Genomic DNA, 20,249 nt, shown 5'->3' on the forward strand with positions numbered 1-20,249 from the left:
AGTAGGAGTATACTTAAGAGGGAAATCAGGAGGGCAAAAAGGGGACATGAGATAGCGTTGGCAAATAGAATTAAGGAGACTCCAAAGGGTTTTTACAAATACATTAAGGACAAAAGGGTAACTAGGGAGAGAATAGGGCCCCTCAAAGATCAGCAAGGCCACCTTTGAGTGGAGCCACAGAAAATGGGGGAGATACTAAATGAATATTTTACATCAGTATTTACTGTGGAAAAGGATATGGAAGATATAGACTGTAGGGAAATAGATGGTGACATCTTGCAAAATGTCCAGATTACAGAGGAGGAAGTGCTGGATGTCTGGAAACAGTTAATGGTGAATAAATCCCTAGGACCTGATCAGGTGTACACGAGAACTCTGTGGGAAGCTGGAGAAGTGATTGCTGGGCCTCTTGCTGAGATATTTGTATCATCGATAGTCACAGGTGAGGTGCTGGAAGACTGGAGGTTGGCAAACGTGGTGCCACTGTTTAAGAAGGGCGGTAAAGACAAGCCAGGGAACTATAGACCAGTGAGCCTGACCTCAGTGGTAGGCAAGGTGTTGGAGGGAATTCTGAGGGACAGGATGTACTTGTATTTGGAAAGGCAAGGACTGATTAGGGAGAGTCAACATGGCTGTGTGCATGGGAAATCATGTCTCACAAACTTGATTGAGGTTTTTGAATAAGTAACAAAGAGGATTGATGAGGGCAGAGCAGTAGATGTGATCTATATGGACTTCAGTAAGGCGTTCAACAAGGTTCCCCATGGGAGACTGATTAGCAAGGTTAGATCTTATGGAATACAGGGAGAACTAGCCATTTGGATACAGAACTGGCTCAAAGATAGAAGACAGAGGGTGGTGGTGAAGGGTTGTTTTTCTTACTGGAGGCCTGTGACCTGTGGAGTGCCACAAGGATCAGTGCTGGGTCCACTACTTTTTGTCATTTACATAAATGATTTGGATGAGAGCAAAAAAGGTACAGTTAGTAAGTTTGCAGATGACACCAAAATTGGAGGCGTAGTGGACAGCGATGAGAGTTACCTCAGATTACAACAGCTTCTGGACCAGATGAGCCAATGGGCTGAGAAGTGGCAGAAGGAGTTTAATTCAGATAAATGCGAGGTGCTGCATTTTGGGAAAGCAAATCTTAGCAGGACTTATACACATAATGGTAAGGTCCTAGGGAGTGTTGCTGAACAAAGAGACCTTGGAATGAAGGTTCATAGCTCTTTGAAAGTGGAGTCGCAGGTAGATAGGATAATGAAGGCGGCGTTTGGTATGCTTTCCTTTATTGGTCAGAGTAGTGAGTACAGGAGTTGGGAGGTCATGTTGCGGCTGTACAGGACATTGGTTAGGCCACTGTTGGAATATTACGTGCAATTCTGGTCTCCTTCCTATCAGAAAGATGTCGTGAAACTTGAAAGCGTTTAGAAAAGATTTACAAGGATGTTGCCAGGGTTGGAGGATTTGAGCTCTAGGGAGAGGCTGAACAAGCTGTGGCTGTTTTCTCTGGAGTGTCGAAGGCTGAGGGGTGACCTTATAGAGGTTTACAAAATTATGAGGGGCATGGATAGGATAAATAGACAAAGTCTTTTCCCTGTGATTGGGGAGTCCAGACTAGAGGGCATAGGTTTAGGGTGAGAGGGGAAAGATAAAAAAGAGACCTAAGGGGCAATCTTTTCACGCAGAGGGTGGTACGTGTATGGAATGTGCTTCCAGAGGATGTGGTGGAGGCTGGTACAATTGCAACATTTAAGAGGCATTTTGAGGAGTATATGAATAGGAAGGGTTTGGAGGGATATGGGCCGGGTGCTGGCAGGTGGGACTAGATTGGGTTGGAATATCTGGTCAGCGTGGTCAGGTTGGACCGAAGGGTCTGGTTCCATGCTGTACATCTCTATGACTCTATGATTTTCACTAAGCTTTTTGTGCAGAAATACTGCCTGACCTCACCCCTGAACAGGGTGGAAGTGAGGTCTGCAGATCAGAGTCAAGAGTGTGGTGCTGGAAAAGCACAGCAAGTCAGGCGGCATCCGCGGAGCAGGAGAACCAACGTTTCAGGATCAGGAATGCCTGAGGAAGGGCTTTTGCCCGAAACACCGATTCCCCTGCTCCTTGGTTGCTGCCTGACCTGCTGTGCTTTTCCAACACCACACGCATGACTCATCACCTCTGAACAGCCTAGTTCCAATTTTATGATTCAGCCTCCTTTTTCTAGTGTCAGGCAACTGAGGAAATAGGTCCTGTCTACCTACTCTGTAAAATCCTTTATGCCTCTTAAACACCTCAATTACAAGACCTATTAAGCTTCCATGCTGTTATGTATTGACTTGTGTGGTGATGCCCCATTAAGAGAGTATATCAGGTGACCTGGAGGCAGGAGCTAGAGGGGCACTGTGGGACTGACTGTGGAATTGAGAGGATCCACAATAAAATATGCCCGGTTCAAGTTCACCATCTGTCTACCTCGTGTTGTATTTATGGTTCTCGTGAACCACAAGCACAACACATACTCATGGCAATACAAGCCTGGAGGGAAGTCAGTTAGCTCAGCTGGCTGGACAGCTGGTTGGTGATGCAGAATGTCACCAGTGTGGGTTCAATTCCCATGCTGGCTGAGGTCACCATAAAGTTTCTGCCATCACAATCGTATCCTTGGCCTGAGGTGTGGTGACCCTCGGATTAAAGTCACTATGAGTTATCTCTTTCTAATGAGAGAGAGAGAGAGAGTAGTCCCCCAGGACTGTGGCAATGACACAAGATGTTGACAGACTCTACCCGATCACAGCTTTATTTATTTTTTGAAGAAACTTGTGATGAAAGGAACTTGGAGGACAAAAGCAACACCTCTCTCCCTGTTACTTGGTAAAAAAAAGCTCATCAATGCCCATTGTTCGCACTCATTGCTGCTCCCATTTCTTGCCAAGTTTTAACAAAACATGTCATCAGGGATTTCATGTGCCTTGGAAGTATCAGAACTCAGAATGCTCCCAAATATTTCTGGACCCAAATTAAGACACATCCAAGAGGCAACCAGAGGAACCCATTTAGGGGATTAAATCACTCATCACAGCTGGCATTGTAGAAGGTCAAGGTCAGGTGAAGGCAATGTTTTGAACACATAATATTTCAAGATGCAGAAAGATCCCATGAGTGACTTATATTTTGTGTTTTTACATTCATGTCAGGGACTTAATGCTTTCACAGTGGTTGCTAAACAATTACTCTCAACAGATCTGTTATTTCTGCATTTAAATAATCTTAGTAGTTCCACAGAACTATCTAAAGGTTACAGACTCAATCATCAAACGTGACATTTCACGTTACATTTTGGCTCAACATTATATCTCATTCACATTGGTAGTGCAGAAAAGATGCTAGATTAAGGCCCGATCACTTCAACTCATAAAATAGATCACGAAAATAGATACAACGTTTGTGGGTTAGGTAATATCTTGGCCAAAAAATTTGGCTTAGCATTTTAGGTTGATGTCCGTTCAGAAGAAGGGCTGATTCTATTCACAAGCTGGGGATTGATTAGATCAGTTGTTAGATGGCTGGTTTGCAATGCTATGTAACACCAATAGCATGGGTTTGATTCCTACACCAGCTGAGATTACAATAAAAGGTACCATCTTCTCAACCTCGCCCTCACCTGATTAAACTCATCACCACTCATTTCTCCCTAATGACAGAGCAATCCGATAAAGTTGATTTCATTGAAAGGTTTTCAATGTGAAAGCTGAAATGTTTCTCTTTACCCACGCTGCCTGACCTGCTGAGTATTTCCAGCATCACAGTACTTTCTTTCTATATCACTGCTGGTGAGGATTTACTATGTGACACGTGACTGCCTCCTTTACCATATACCTGCTTCTCAATAAGCATTTCATTGATTGAAAAATAACTCATTATGGTGTAATAAACTATTAGACACATGGAAGTTATTCATAGAACCGTAGAGGTGTACAGCAAGTAATCAGACCCTTTGGTCTGACTCATCCATGCCGACCAGATATCCTAAATTATTTAGGAGAAAGTGAGGACTGCAGATGCTGGAGATCAGAGCTGAAACTGTGTTGCTGGAAAAGCGCAGCAGGTCAGGCAGCATCCAAGGAGCAGGAGGATCAACGTTTCGGACATATTTGCCAGCATTTGGCCCATATCTCTCTCTAAACTCTTCCTATTCATAAACCCATCCAGATGCCTTTAAATATTGTAATTGTACCATCTTCCAACACCACCTCTAGCAGCTCATTCCATACACACACTACCCTCTGCATGAAAGTGTCGCCTCTTAGGTCCCTTTTATATCTTTCCCCTCTCAGCTTAAATCTCTGCCCTCTAGTTTTGGACTCCCCCACCCTGAGACAAAGACCTTGGCTATTTGCCCTCCTAACCATGCCCCTTATGATTTTATAAACCTCTATAAGATCACCCCTCAGCCTCCGACACTCCAAGGAAAATAGCCCCAGCCTATTTAGCCTCTCCCAATAGCTCAAACTCTCTAACCCTGGCAACATCCTTGTAAATCTTTTCTGAACACTTTCAAGTTTAACAACGTATCACCTGATGAAGGAGTGTCGCTCCGAAAGCTAGTGTGCTTCCAATTAAACCTGTTGGACTATAACCTGGTATTGTGTGATTTTTAAGTTTAACATCTTTCTTATAGCAGGGCGACCAGAATTGAACACAGTATTCCAAAAGTAGCCTAACCAATGTCACAACATGACCTCCCAACTCCTATACTCAATGCATAAAGGCAAGCATACCAAATGCCTTCTTCACTCTGTCTACTTATAACTCCCATCTCCAAGGAACCTACACTCCTCGGTCTCTTTGTTTGACAACAGTACCCAGGGCTTGACCATTAACTATGTCGGTCCTGCCCTGATTTGCCTTATCAAGATGCGACACCTCACTTTTATCTAAATTAAACTCAACCTGCCACTCCATGCACCGAGGCTGCAACTGAGCCAATGGAAAAATGAATGCAATTGTACACAAGAATATACCAGATATAGTGCAAATGCAAAGCAGAAATGCCAAAAATCAGGCACTGCTGCATCGACGCTGCGCGTAAACACTGTTGCATCGACGCTGCGCGTAAACACTACTGCAATCACCTGATGAAGGAGCAGTGCTCTGAAAGCTTGTGCTTCCAATTAAACCTGTTGGACTATAACCTGGTGTTGCGTGATTTTTAACTTTGTACACCCCAGTCCAACACCGGCATCTCCAAAAGCATTAACATTACATGTAAACACTACTGTTTTAACACTGCATGTAAACACTGCTGTCTTGGATGAATGGAAACCTCTCAGTTGAGCCTTTGTGTGAGGATTTACCCAGAGGTAAAATAAACAGCCACTTCCAAAGGGAAGAACCAGGGCCTTGTGTTCTGACCGCCCTCTCACCAGATAGCAGGTTCGTTTTTTATTTTTCTTACTTTCAGTGCTGAGCTGAAAAACATCTTTGGGTTGAAGTCAGGCCACAGTCACTGGCCTTGACCCATCAATTGTTAAATCATCCACATAATTATAATGAGTTGCCTGTGCCACGTTGAGCCTGATGTAACGGAGATGACAAAAGCCTTGGCAACTTCGATTCCTTAGGAAATGTAAAATTTGATGGTGCAAGGGTGTGTCTCGGATAAATATTATTCTGAATAAATGATGACTCATGTGCAATCTAGATCTTGAAACTTTAACTGTACAGCAACCCAACCAAAGAGTTTACAACATGGTCATGGTAATAGTTGTAAATATTTATTTGTCTGTGCAATCCATCTGGTTGTGTTTTTAAACTTCATGACACATGCTCATGTAATAGAGAACAGTCTTCACAAGCTGTGCAGATGATAGCAATATTTCAGAGAGGGAGATGGGGAGGGTGAATTGGGTTTGTTTCCAATGACATGCAAGCTGCAGTGAGAAAGATTGCCCCCCCCACAACATTATGGTGCCTGTGCTGAGAGACTGAGTACGCTGGGCTTGTCTTCCTTGGAGCAGAGGAGGTTGAAGGTGGTTGGAGGGGAGGGGGGAATCTGACTGAGGTATATACAAAATCACGAGAGGCGTAGACAGAATAGATCATGAGAATCTCTTTTCCCGATGGCAGATTTGTCTAAGACCAAAGGGCATACGTTTAAGTTGAGGAGTAAATGGTTTACAAGAGATCGGAGGAAAAAAATTCACCCAGAGGGGATGATAGAAATATGGAATGAACTGGCTGAGAGCATGGTGGAGGCAAATATTCTCGCAACATTTAAGAAGCGTTGGAGGAGCACTTGAAGTGCCAGGGCACAGTTGGCTATGGACCAAGTGCTGGTAAATGGAATTAGAGTAGTTTGGTGTTGGTCGGCATAGACATAGTGGGCCAAAGGGCTGTTTCTATGCTGTACGACTCTATGACCCACATCGAAACTTAGAATCCCTACAGTATGGGAGCAGGCCATTTGGCCCATTGAGTCCACATCAACTTTCGGAACAACAGCTCACCCAGACCCACACCCCCTACCATAGCTTTGTAATCCTATGGCTAACCTAACTAGCCTGCACATCCCTGGACCCTGTGGGCAATTTAGCATGGCCAATCCACCTAACCTACACAAATTTGGACTGTGGAAGGAAACCGGATCATGTGGAGGACTGTCATGTGCACATAGCCAGTCACCCGAGGCTGTAATTGAACCCGGGTCCCTGGCACGGTGAGACAGCAGTGCTAACCACTGAGCCACCGTGCTGCCCCTTCATTGCTCAGTTATGTTTGCAGCATCTTTAGTCTTCATTTGAAACTAAATACAAGCTCTTTCCTGCAAACAAACACCAGCAATGAACATTTAAACAATAGAAAACACTGCTGCCTTGATGTTCAAATCTCCCCCCCCCCCCCCAATGTGGAAAGGAATGTGTTTGAACCTTGAACAATCCATGCACTGGGGAAGAGCAACACTAGAGGCAGTCACAATAAATGGTAGCTTCAAAGAAATCCAAGAGGGAATTGAGAAGAAACGTCTTCATCCAAAGAGGGGTAGGAATAGGAACCATGTTGCTAAAGAGTGTGGCTGCGGCAATCAGTGCAGATACTTGTGGCGCAGACTGAAATTAGCAGGTATGATGTTGTGGGTACCATACAGATGTAGTTGCAAGGGGATCCGAGCTGGGAAACAAATACCCAAGGATACACATCCTATCGAAAGGACAGGCAGATGGGCAAAGGTGTCAGGGTTGCCTTGTTAGTCAGAAATTAAATCAAGGCAAAAGCAAGAAAAGAGCTTGAGTCAAAAGGTGTAGAATCTGTGTGGATAGAGTTGAGGAACTGCAAAGGAAAACGATACTTTGAAGGAAGTTGTATACAGGTCTCCCAGCAGCAGTCAGGATGTGAGGAAGAAAATACATCGGGAGGTAGAAAAGGCATGTAAGAAAGGCACTGTTACAATATTCATGGAGGACTTGAACATGTAAGTAGACTTAGAAAATCAGGTTGGTAGAGGATCTCAAGAAAAAAAAATTAATGGATTGCCTAAGATATGGCTTTTTGGAGCAGCTTGTGATAGAGTGCACTAGGGAACAGGCCAGTCTGGATTTGGTGATGTATAGTGAGGCAGACTTGATTAAGGAGCTTAAGATGCAGGAACCCTTCGGGGGCAGTGACTATAATAAGATAGAATTCACCCTGTAGTTTGAGGGGAAGCTGCAATCAGATAGAACATAGAACATAAAACAATACAGCGCAGAACAGGCCCTTTGGCTCTCGATGTTGCACTGACCTGTGAATTATTCTCAGCTCGTCCCCCTACACTATCCCAAAGTCATCCATGTGCTTATCTAAGGATTGTTTAAATCTCCCTAATGTGGCTGAGTTGACTACATTAGCAGGTAGGGCATTCCACGCCCTTACCACTCTCTGCGTAAAGAACCTGCCTCTGACATCTGTCTTAAATCTATCACCCCTCAATTTGTAGTTGTGCCCCCTCGTACAAGCTGTCGTCATCATCCTAGGAAAATGACTTTCACTGGCTACCTTATCTAATCCTCTGATCATCTTGTATGTCTCTATCAAATTCCCTCTTAACCTTCTTCTTTCCAATGAGAACAGACCCAAGTCTCTCAGCCTTTCCCCATAAGACCTTCCCTCCAGACCAGGCAACATACTGGTAAATCTCCTCTGCACCTTTTCCAATGCTTCCACATCCTTCCTGAAATATGGGGACCAGAACTGTACACGATATTCCAAGTGTGGCTGCATCAGCGTTTTGTATAGTTGCAGCATGATATTGTGGCTCTGGAACTCAATCCCTCTACAAATGAAACCTAACACACCATATGCCTTGTTAACAGCACTATCCACCTGGATGGCAACTTTCAGGGATCCATGTACATGGACTCCAAGATTCCTCTGCACATCCACACGATCAAGAATCTTTCCATTGACCCAGTACTCTGCCTTCCTGTTCTTCTTCCCAAAGTGCATCACCTCACATTTATCTGTATTGAACTCCATTTACCACCTCTCAGCCCAATTCTGCAGTTAATCCAAGTCCCCCTGCAACCTGTAACATTCTTCCAAACTGTCCACTACTCCACCGACTTTAGTGTCGTCTGCAAATTTACTAATCCATCCACCTATGCCTGCGTCTAAGTCATTTATAAAAATGACAAACAGCAGTGGCCCCAAAACAGATCCTTGTGGCACACCACTAGTAACCATAACTAGTAACCGTAGATGTAACGGTGTCACAATTTACAAAGATGTGGAGGAGGACTTGGTAAGAGTTGATTGGACGGGGAGCCCGTTTCCTCCCAGAGTCCAAAAATGTGCAGGTTAGGTCAATTGGTTGTGTTAAATCGCCCACAGCATCCAGGGGTGTGCAGATGAAGTGGATTAGCTATGGGAAATGCAGGGTTATGGGGATATGGTAGAGGGATAGGCCTGGGTGAGATAGTCTCCGTAGGATCAGTGTAGACTCAATGGGCCGAATGCCCTGTTTCCAACTGTAGGGATTCTACGTCTGTAAATACCTCAGAGAGTCAGGAGGCAGAGATGAGTGTAATGGCTATCACTAAGGAGGTAGTGCTGGGAAAGTTGAAAGGCCTGAATGAGAATAAATCACCTAGAACAGACTGACTACAGCCCAAATTTCTGAAGGAGATTGCAACAGGCATTGGTGATGATCTTTCAGAAATCTTTGGAGGCTGGAAGGGTATGAGAGAACTGGAAAATTGTTAATGTAACCTTTTGTTTCAGCAGGAAGAGAAACAGAAGACAGGAAATAATAGCTTGATCTCAGTCGTTGGTAAGATTTTAATGTTCATCATTAAGGAAGAGATTGTGGAGTACTGGGAAGTGCATGATGAAATAGGGCTGAGTCAGCACGGCTTTGTCAAGGTGAGGTCAAGCCGGAACAATCTGTTAGAATTATTTCAAGAGGTAACTAGCAACTTAGACAAAAGAGACCCAGTGGACGGAATCTATTTGAATTTCCACAAGATGTTTGACAAGGTGCCACACAGGAGCTTGTTGAAAAGGAGTCCATTGTGTTAGCAGCAATCTGGGTTGAAATCCAAACTAGGCAATGGGAATGAAAGTCTCTTTACACTGAAAGCCAATATAGGTCCATCGCATAGTGTGACTACTATCTGGAAAGGGGCCATTGTGAAATGATTTGAGTAGTCTCGACCAGTGGGGGCATCCAGAACTAGGGGGCATAGGTTTAGGTTGAGAGACACAAAATTTAAAAGGGACCTAAGGGGCAATTCTTTCACGCTGAGGGTGGTGAGTGTATGGAATGAGCTGCCACAGGACGTGGTGGAGGCTGGTACAGTTACAGCATTTAAGAGGCATCTGGATGGGTATCTGAATAGGAAGGGTATGGAGGGATATGGGGCAAGCGCTGGCAAACAGGAGTAGATGAGGTTAGGATATCTGGTCGGCGTGGACAAGATGGACTGAAGGATCTGCTTCCATGCTGTACACCTCTATGACTCTGTGACCCTAAGTGTGTTTGGGTCAAATCCAGCATTAACTGACATGGTAGATGTTTATAAAATCATGAGGAGCATGGTTAGGGTGAATAGCCAAATGTACTCTTTTTTCCAAGAGTTGGGGCTCCAAAACTAGAGAGCATAGGTTTAAGGTGAGAGGAAAGGGATTTAAAAGGAAGCTGAGGGACAACTTTTTCACACAGAGGGTGGCATGTGTATAGAGTGAGCTGCCAGAAGAAGTGGTAGAAGCTGGTAATGGTACAACATTTAAAAGACATTTGGACTAGTACATGATTAGGAAAGATTTAGAGAAATACAGGCTGAATGCAGGTAAATGGAACTACTTCAAGTCGAGGATACATGGCCGTCATGGATGAGTTGGACTGAAGAGTCTATTTCTGTGCAGTATGACTCTTTCAAATAATTGACATAATGTGGATTGACATACCACACGGAGGCAGAAAATGTGGAACTGGGTTGTGGAAAATATCTGGCACAGAACTGAGAATAGGAAAAACTCTCTAACCTTGCAACTTGATTATCCTGACTTGAAGACTCAAATGAAAGCTGTTTCAATTCTTAGCCATTAGCACAGTATAGAGAGAGAGAAAGAAGCCTTATTCTCCTTGAACTTTATTTTCACAGCACCATCGATGATATGATTGGCATACCCGGTTCCTTTTCCACATTCACAAATTGAGGGGCACAATTTAATCTTCATACTGGGATTAATTGACTCACTATTAAAATGGCCTCCCCATTGCACGGTGCGGGCCAAACTAAACATGAGCGATTATTACCAAGAGGTTACAAATGGATCAAATGAACTGCGGGTTTTGTTCTCAGCTGCTTGCTGTCATCAGAGGTCCGTAAACCAATTCTTAAATCAGGAAGGAAGTAACCAGTAACTTGCATCTATGACCATTGAACAGACTATACAGTCTAGTAGCCTGGCTGAATATAAACATACAAAGTTGAGTTGTAAACCCAAATTTGAGAAATAAGAAAGAATAACAGAGCCATGAATGAGAGCTTATTTATATAGAGCCAATGACAATATAAAATGTCCGAAGGGGCTTCACAGGAGTGTTATTGAATGATATATGACTTAAGCCACACAATGAGATATTAATTAGATAATCCAATACTTGAACTTAGAAGTAGTTTTAAGGAGTGACTGAAAAAGAGGAACACAAGGCAGAGAAACACAGAGCTGTAGGGAGAGAATTCCAGAGTTTAAAATCTAGGCAACTGCAGACACAACTACCAACAGGGGACCAATTAAAATTAGGGCTACTAAAGAGGACCAAGTGCGTTGTGCTGGAGAGATTACAGAGATAGGGAGGGATGAGGTTATGAAGGGACTTGAAAACAAGGATCAAAATTTTCAAGTCAAGAAATTGCTTGATCTAGAGCCAAAGTAACTCAGTGAGCAGCAGGGCTGATCGGGCAAAAAGTTACAAATTATAACACCACAACACAAACGAGCAAAGATTAGGCCATTCGGCCATCGCGTTCCGCTCTGCCATTCAATCATGGCAGATTGGGGTTGAGAAACCTTTTACCCATTGTCTCCCTGTAACCTTTGATCCCTTTGGCAATCAAGAGCCTATCTATCTCAGTCTTAAATATAATCAATGACCGTGCCTCCACAGCCTTCTGTGGCAATAAATTCCACCCATTCACCACTTTCCGGTGAAATACGTTTCTGCTTATCTCCGTTCAAAAAGGTCTTCCCTTTACTCTTACGCTGTGCCCTCAGGTCGTAGTCTCTCCTGACAATGGAAACATCTTCCCAATGTCCACTCTGTCCAGGCTGTTCAGTATTCTATAAGTTTCAATCAGATCCCCCCCCTCATCCTTCAACCAAGTATAGACTCAGAGTCCTCAAACGCTCCTCATATGTTAAACCTTTCATTCCTGGCATCATTCTCATGAATCTCCTCTGGACCCCCTCCAGGGCCAATACATCTTCCCTGAGCTATGAGGCCCCACACTGCTCACAATCCTTATGCTGTTCTCAAACATAAAAGTTTCAAGTATTGAGTCAGAGGCATCATTTAACTGTCAGAGGGCAACGCTGATTACATAAGAATGTGACATGATCTCAACTGGAAAGATCCCAAAGCTTAGATCTGCACTGGACAACAATAAAGTATCTGCAACAGCTCTTACTTGTATTTCATTTGTAAACAGTAAGTTTTGGTGACACACAGATAGATTGGAAAGACAATAGTTGATGTTGATTTCAAGGCTTTGAGTAAATTATAACAGGAAAAATAATGGATTCACTGAAGGGAGTGTACTTCAGAACTTCAAATAACAAGTGCCAAACTTTGTTGAGACCTACTATATGGCATGCAGCATTCCCTCTAATTTTCTTTCGGACAGGAATGTAGAATATGTTGTATTTATATTGTGCTGCTGCTTATATACAATATTGACAATTATGGAATTGGGACTTTAAACCACAGGAATCCATTATAACACTGCTGTTGCACTTCCCACCCTTAACCATTGCTCTTACCACAGCAACCCCATTTGCTGGCGAAATCAGTAGTTTTTCTCGTATTAGTGGAAGTAATAAAGAAATGGATTGCCAGGTCATTGGAAATGGCAGTACACAAGTGGGCATCTCTTAAATCCAGAAATAAAAGTGAATCAGCTCCAAAATTAATGGCTGCTATTCTTTTACTGGAACAACAGAAAGTAATTAACAACAGCACTGGGAGGGGGCAGAGTAAAGGAAACAGACCTTACGATTGATTCCAACAGGTCAATTTTATATGTTTTCACATCTGCTGGTGGTATGCATTGTCCCACATGATCACCTATCCCAACTATCCCTCTGTCAGTCAATTATCATTCTGCTTATCTGACATCTAATATGCTGGATTAACAGAAACTTTTTCCACTAGTTATGAGGAAGATAGAAGCCATTATCTTCAGACCCTATTGCAAACTCCATTCTTCTCTCCAGGAATAGTCTAAGACTGAACCTAACTGTTTGCAACTTGGTATCGTAATTGATCCCAAGATGGGTTTCTGACCATATATCCAATTTATCACTAAGACTGTTTACTTCTTACTAACCTCACCCCTGCCTCATCTCGTACATTGCTGCAATCCTCCTCCATGAATGTGACATCTCTAGACATAAATATTTCCACGTACTCCTGCCAAATCTCTCCTAATACATGTACATCTACCTTACGTACAGTTGAGGTCACACAAAAAAAAAATTCTGCTGCCCACATCCTCACACCATCAGGTCTGTTTAACCTCTTGTCCTGTGTAGGGGGGTGGGCGATTAGCTCAGTTGGCTGGATGATTGATTTGAGATGCAGAGTAATGCCAACAGCATGGGTTCAATCTCCACCCCAATGGATTTGTATCTTCCAGTTTTACCTGTTCATCTTTCTTCAACAGTGGGGTGATAAATGCGAGTTTCCAATCTGCAGCAATCAATCCAGAATCTAGAGAGTGTTTGTGGATGATTATTCATGGATAGTGAATTGACTATATCTAATCCACCTCCTTCAACAGTCTGTGATGATGGCCCCTGGACTGATCATCTTACACATACATTAAATTTCACATACAACCTTCTTACAAATACTAATTTCCTTCAATTCCTCATCCTCTCAAGTCACTTGGGTCTCTAATTCTGGAATATTTCTTGTAGCTTCTTCAGTGAAAGCAGCCTCAAAATAATCATTTCACTTTCCATAATGTTTTTAAATCCTTCTGTGGCCTTGCCCCTCCCTGTACTGGTAATCTTCTTCAGCTACACATTCTCCTAAGATATCTGCACTGATGTTGTTTTATATATCTATATTGCTAGAATTGAAGCCACAATCAGGCTGGCCATTATGAATGGTCATGCAGACTCAACCAACCAGTCGATGCTCCAAATTTTAGGTTCATGTATCCATGGGCGGCACGGTGGCACAGTGGTTAGCACTGCTGCCTCACAGCGCCAGAGACCCGGGTTCAATTCCCGTCTCAGGCAACTGACTGTGTGGAGTTTGCACGTTCTCCCCGTGTCTGCGTGGGCTAAATTGCCGTAGTGTTAGGTTAAAGGGGTAAATGTAGGGGTATGGGTGGGTTGCGCTTCGGCGGGTCGGTGTGGACTTGTTGGGCCGAAGGGCCTGTTTCCACACTGTAAGTAATCTAAAAAATCTAATATGATACTGGCATATCCCAATTTTAATTGCTTCATCATTGGCAGTAATGTCCTCGTTGCCTTCATCTATCGCTCTGAAAATTCCTCGCTAAACCTTCTCTCTACCCCTCTTTCTTCTTATAAAAGGCTCCTTAACACCTAGCCCTCTGACCAAGCTTTGACCATGTGCCCTGAAATTACTTAATGAGTCTCAGTGTCAAACTTTGCTTCACATCGTTTCTGTGAAGCACGCTGGGGTGATCAACCACGTAAAAGGCACTATATAAATACAGGTTCTTGCAGTTACTTTCATACGAAAGTGGGGTCAGCGATCCTTCAAGAGGGTAATCAACTCAACGCTTCACAAACCTATGCCTGCTCCTCAGATGCTCAACCATGTCACTTGTAAAGATTTGGCTGTCTACGCTCCAGAACTGCAGGCATTTAGATATTAATCATTCAACAGTTGATATATTTGATGCTGTTAATTTAACAGAAAAATAGTTTTTAGCCATATGGTAACCTTGCCAACTTTTAGACACTGAGAGCCATGATAATTTGGCAGCCACCAACTTTGTTAGTGAAGCTATGGTGAGATTATTGAAATACATTGTTCATTCTCTTCCACCAATCTCTCACCATCATGAATGACTTTCTCTTCAAACTTCCAGCTGACCAGTGTACATTCACTCAGGTACACATTGCTCAATGGGCACAGCGTGAGAATTAGGGCCAGATGGTTCAGGAAAGTGGCTCAGAGGACAGCACTGCTGCCTCACAACACCAGGGACCCAGGTTCGATTCCAGCTTCAGGAAACTGTCAATGCGGAGTTTGCATATTCTCCTTGTGTTTGTGTAAGTTTCTTCTGACAGTCCAAAGATGTGCAGGTTAGGTGGATTGGCCATGCTAAAAATTGCCCATTGTTCCAGGGATGTGCAGGTTAGGTGGGTTAGCCATGGGAAATACAGGGTTACAGGATAAGATAGGTGGATGGGTGTGGGTGGGATACTCTTCAGAGTGTCGGTGTGGACATGATGGGCTGAATGGCCTACTTCCAGTATTTTGCGCATATCTCTCTTCTACATACAATGGGTGGTGAGGTTTGGAACTCTCTTCCACAAACAATTGTTGGTGCTAGATTACTTGTTAGTTTTAAATATCAGATATCTATGTTTTTGTTAAGCAAAGGTATCAAGGAAATGGGCCAAAGGCAGGTACGGATCGTTCTGCTATAACGCGGCAATTATGTTTCTCTGCAACCTTGTGCTATAGAAAGTTGCACTGCGGAAGATTGCCGTAGAAAATTGCTATACCCATTCAGTAGAAATTTCACGTTATCCAAACACTGTCTGTAATTCGCCAATTGTGTTATAGCCCATTCGTGTTAACAGAATGCATGTTAAACCAGAACGGCCTATATATGGAGTTAGGCTTCAGATCAGTCACAATCTCACTGAATCGTGAGGCTGAGTGGCCTGCGCTTCATTGCTTGTTCCGAAGATGTCTCTTTGTAGTCATTAAATTATTTCCAGGCCATGTTAATATTCACTGACCTCTTTAGAGATAGAGGTAGTGGTTGGTAGATTATTTAGTCAGCTTGTAATGTAAACTGAAATCATCCAAAATAGTCAAATTAAGACTACTCAGGAAGTTAGTTGAGGCACTGCTCACTTTTAAACTCAAGTTTGATGCTCAACTCCAGACCATTGGTGAAGGAGAATTTGATTAGTTCCAGAGCATGTACATGGTGGAGATTAAGACCCCATGGTCACACACACATCTCACCACCATCATACCCTGACCCCACCCAAACCTTTTAATGTGCAAACATTTCAAGCTGTTCTTTAAACCGTGTTTACAGGAGACTGTATAAAAATGAACACACTAGGACCCCATCAGCAATAACACTCATTAAGCAACTAACCAATCATCACACAGGAGTCAATGCACTAGCTATAGATATAAACAGTAGATTAGATTACATTACAGTGTGGAAACAGGCCCTTCGGCCCAACAAGTCCACACCAACCCTCCGAAGAGCAACCCACCCCCCTACATTTACCCCTTCGCCTAACACTACGGGCAATATAGCATGGCCAGTTCACCTAACCTGCACATCTTTGGACTGTGGGAGGAAACCGGAACACCCAGAGGAAACCCACACAGACACTGGGAGAATGTGCAAACTCCACACAGTCAGTTGCCTGAGGTGAGAATTGAACCCGGGTCTCTGGCACAGTGAGGCAGCAGTGCTAACCATCGTGCCACTGTGCCGCCCACTGGTGAATGATTAAAATTTATTACTCAATCATTCCACCCTCTGCATTCCCACTCTTCAGTAAGACTTTTCTAGGGATCAATCCCAGAACATTAACCCACGAAGGAGGCAGAATACTACAATGTGTCTGGAAAGAGCAACACTGGCCTAAACATGGAACATGGGACAAAAGCAGGTCAAATGGAGTTTGGGTGTATATCAGTACGGGTCGCATTGAATGGAGGAACAGGCTCAATAGCCTCTTTCTGCTATTTGTTATTGCAGCTGATTTTCATAGAGTTTATGCACAAACATTAAGACGATTCGTTGCAGGAGGTTTCCTCACTATGGTCACCAATCTGGTGTAAGAATTGTTTCAAGGATGACCGACGAAGAGGTCAGGGGGGAGTGGAAAGAATCCTATTGTCCGTCTCTGCCTCTTGGATGTTACTGAGGGAGTCAGACTGTGTCGGTAACCGCACTGTCGGCAAGAGGACAGTAGTTGACGCATTGCAATTTATAGGAGAAAGTGAGGACAGCAGGTGGTGGAGATCAGAGTCAAAAAGCGAGGCGCTGGAAAAGCACAGCAGGTCAGGCAGCATCTGAGGAGCAGGAGGATTGACGTTTCAGGCATAAGCCCTTCATCAGGAACATGAGAATGTATGATGCAGTGGGGTCACCTGTAGTGTGACATGAACCCAAGGTCCCAGTTGAGGCCATCCTCATGTGATTCCTGCCCAAAACGTCGAGTCTCCTGCTCCTCGGATGCTGCCTGACCTGCTGTGCTTTTCCAGTGCCACACTTTTCGACATTACAGTTTATCACAAGCCGACTGTGGGGAGTGGAGGGGTTTGGGGGTGGGGGGGGGGGGGAGATTAGGCTGAAGGCCTACGTCTCAGAGACACACCTGTTGGAACGGCCGGGACTGCACCTGTTGCCGGAGGAGGCGCTGCTGCTGCTGCTGCTGCTGCAGGAGTTTCATCTGCAGCAACTGTTGCTGGGGAGAGATGCTGGGCATGGAGGGAGGCTGCATCATGGAGCCGGAGCGGCGCTGCAACATGTTCGTCAGGGCCTGCTTGGTGTTGGTCGCCGTAAACTGACCTGTTGGATCCAACCGGGGCCCGCCTGAAAGCAGAAAAGGAAACACAGTCGTTCGACCTTACTCATTCAGATGACCTTACCCGCCCTCCTTCACAACCTAACAATTGCCCAGATCAATGGCGAAGCCCATCCTTTCACTTAAGATTCCTGGCTGTAAGGTACCATTTGGGAATTACTAACACCAGGACTGGCCAATATAAAGGCTGCAGCATGAGGGATTCAGTCAGGCAGTAGGGTGCAGCATTGTCTCTAGCTTTCTAATTGACCATCGGCTGACTTCCACATCCAGGGCAAGCTTCTAGATAGTATTAATTTGGCGGTCTGTCTCTGAAAGTTAAGAAAAGGAGATGCCACAGCTGTGGGAACTTTAAAGTCACCATTAAACAAATTCCCACTTGGATGGGGTGGCACAGTGGTTAGGGCTACTGTCTCTCAGCACCAGGGACTCCAGTTTGATTCCAGCCTTGGGTGACTGTGTGGAGTTTGCACATTAGAATTAAAGTATTCCTGCCCTGTGGAAGCAGGCCATTCAGCCCCACTGAATCCATACCGACCCTCCCAACAGCAACTCATCCAAACCCACTCCCCCCACCTTATCCCTGTAACTCTGCATTTCCCATGATTGGTCCACCTAGTCTGCACATCCCTGGACAGAATGGGCAATTTAGGTTCCCTGCCTCTATGTGGGTTTCCTTTGGTGCTCTGGCTCCCTCGCAGAGTCCAAAGATGTGCATGTTAGGTGGATTGGCCATGGGAAATGTGGGGTTACAGGTGTGGGCTGGGTGGGATGCTCTTAGAGGTTCAGTACAGACTCGATGGGCTGAATGACCTCTTTCCGCACTGTAGGCATTCTGTGAGACCCTCCAAAGCTGATATTTATTGGACAAAAGGCTGAGAGAACTGTGGATGCTAGAAATTAGAATTAAGATCTGAAGATGCTGAGTTTTTCCAGCAATTTCTATTTTGTTTCAGATAGTTATGGAACTCGCTCAGCTGCCCAGTTATAGCAGTGTTGAGCTGCCTACAGGAACTGTTGCAGTCTGTATGCGGCTGGGTTTCTGGTATTGTTATTGCTTCATAGAATCCACTGATGTTCCTGTCAATTAAAAAATCAACCAAATTAGTGAGGGACTGGAGTCACAAAGATTGCACTGGAGAAGGTCAAGCTTTCGTCATGAGTTTTCAAACTAGTTGAACTTTTGTGGCAACCTGAAACTATACTCTGTGCAACCAACTGACGCATATATAATTAATACAAGAAAAACATTACATCACTAAAACCACCTTTACATTCCTAGAATTTTTTTTAAAAGCTTCAAACATTTAGTGTCAAAACTTATTCATTAAGTATTACAAAGTATTATCATGGCACCTCCTAGTTTACCCTCAAAGAAAGTTCATTTTGTATTATAAACTCTTCTCCATTTTGTTAAGACTGCCTCAAAGTCAAGGTAGACAAGCAGGAGGCTGGAAGAACACAGCAAGCCAGGTAGCATCAGTAGGTGGAGAAGTCGACGTTTCGGGTCAATCAATTTGCAGACCATTGGTTGGCACTATACTCTGATCCAGGTGTCAGGCATGAAACGTCAAGATAGCTTGTTGTTTTTGCAAGTTGACGCTATCTTTATCATTTGGATTGTGTCAGGTAATTGTGTGTTATCGTTACAGAACCATTTCACTTCATATAAGCAATTGCTCGTTTCTTTATCATACAGTTGGTTCTGATGGTCAGTACCAAATCAACACCACTGACGTAAGGGAAGTATCCAGTTCGTTTGCAGAACAGAAATGCAGGGATCTATTTTCCCCTTACTACCTTTTTCAACAGGTGTCTCATAGATAAGGATTGGACCCATTCAAAATGCCCCTGTTCCTCCAACAAAGAGTCTTAAAGCGTGAGACTCAGAATTAATCATTGGAAGCAAAAAATAGGAGAAAACGTGAACAAATATTTTGTTCCTGTCTTCATGGTGAAAAACGTGAAAGCATCCCAATAAAATTGGAGGCCAGAGAGCAAAAGGGAGGGAAGAACGTAAGACAAATCATAACAACAAAAAAAGTACATCGCGAATTTAACAGGTTAATGGTAATTAAGGTGACAAATGGAATATTGTCCTTCATTGCTAGAGGGATGGAGTTTAAAAATAGAAAGGTTATGCTACAGATGTATAGGGTGCTGGCGAGGCTACACCTAGAGTACTGTGTACAGGTTTGGTCTCCTTACTTGAGAAAGGATGTATTGGCACGAGAAAGGGTGCAGAGGAGGTTCACTCGGTTGATTCCAGAGTTGAAAAGGTTGCCTGACGAGGAGACATTGAGTAGCCTGGGATTATACTCACTGGAATTTACAAGAGTTGGAGGGGGATCTTATAGAAGCATATAAAATTATGAAGGGAACAGATAAGGTAGAAGCAGGGAGATTGTTTCCATTGGCGGGTGAAACTAGAACTAAAGGGCTTAGCCTCAAAATAAGGAGGAGCAGATTCAGGACTGAGCTGAGGAGGAACTTCTTCACCCAAAGGATTGTGAATCTGTGGGATGAGGCTACCTCATTGAATGTCTTTAAGGCAAAGATGGATAGATTTTTGAACAGTAAAAGAATGAAGGGTAATGGTGAGTAGGTGGATAAGTGGAGTTGAGTCCATAAAAAGATCAGGCATAATCTTATTGAAAGGCTTGACAAGCCAGATTGCCGACTCCTGCTCCTATTTCTTATGTTCTTATGTCTGACAGTTCTTC

At 43.8% G+C, this 20,249-nt stretch overlaps 1 protein-coding gene across 8 annotated transcripts in view; it reads right to left on the reverse strand.

Moving 5' to 3' along the window:
* Positions 1 to 20,249, reverse strand: part of LOC122556191 (mediator of RNA polymerase II transcription subunit 12-like protein) — a 609,874-nt gene that overhangs the window by 52,300 nt on the left and 537,325 nt on the right. For all 8 annotated transcript variants that reach the window (XM_043702730.1, XM_043702729.1, XM_043702725.1 and 5 more), the window contains one exon: positions 17,317 to 17,534. In XM_043702730.1, the coding sequence (XP_043558665.1) occupies positions 17,317 to 17,534 (218 nt within the window). The remainder of the gene's footprint in view (positions 1 to 17,316; positions 17,535 to 20,249) is intronic.

The sequence above is a fragment of the Chiloscyllium plagiosum genome, chromosome 13 (genome assembly GCF_004010195.1).
Source record: "Chiloscyllium plagiosum isolate BGI_BamShark_2017 chromosome 13, ASM401019v2, whole genome shotgun sequence".
NCBI classification, from domain to species: Eukaryota; Metazoa; Chordata; class Chondrichthyes; order Orectolobiformes; family Hemiscylliidae; genus Chiloscyllium; species Chiloscyllium plagiosum.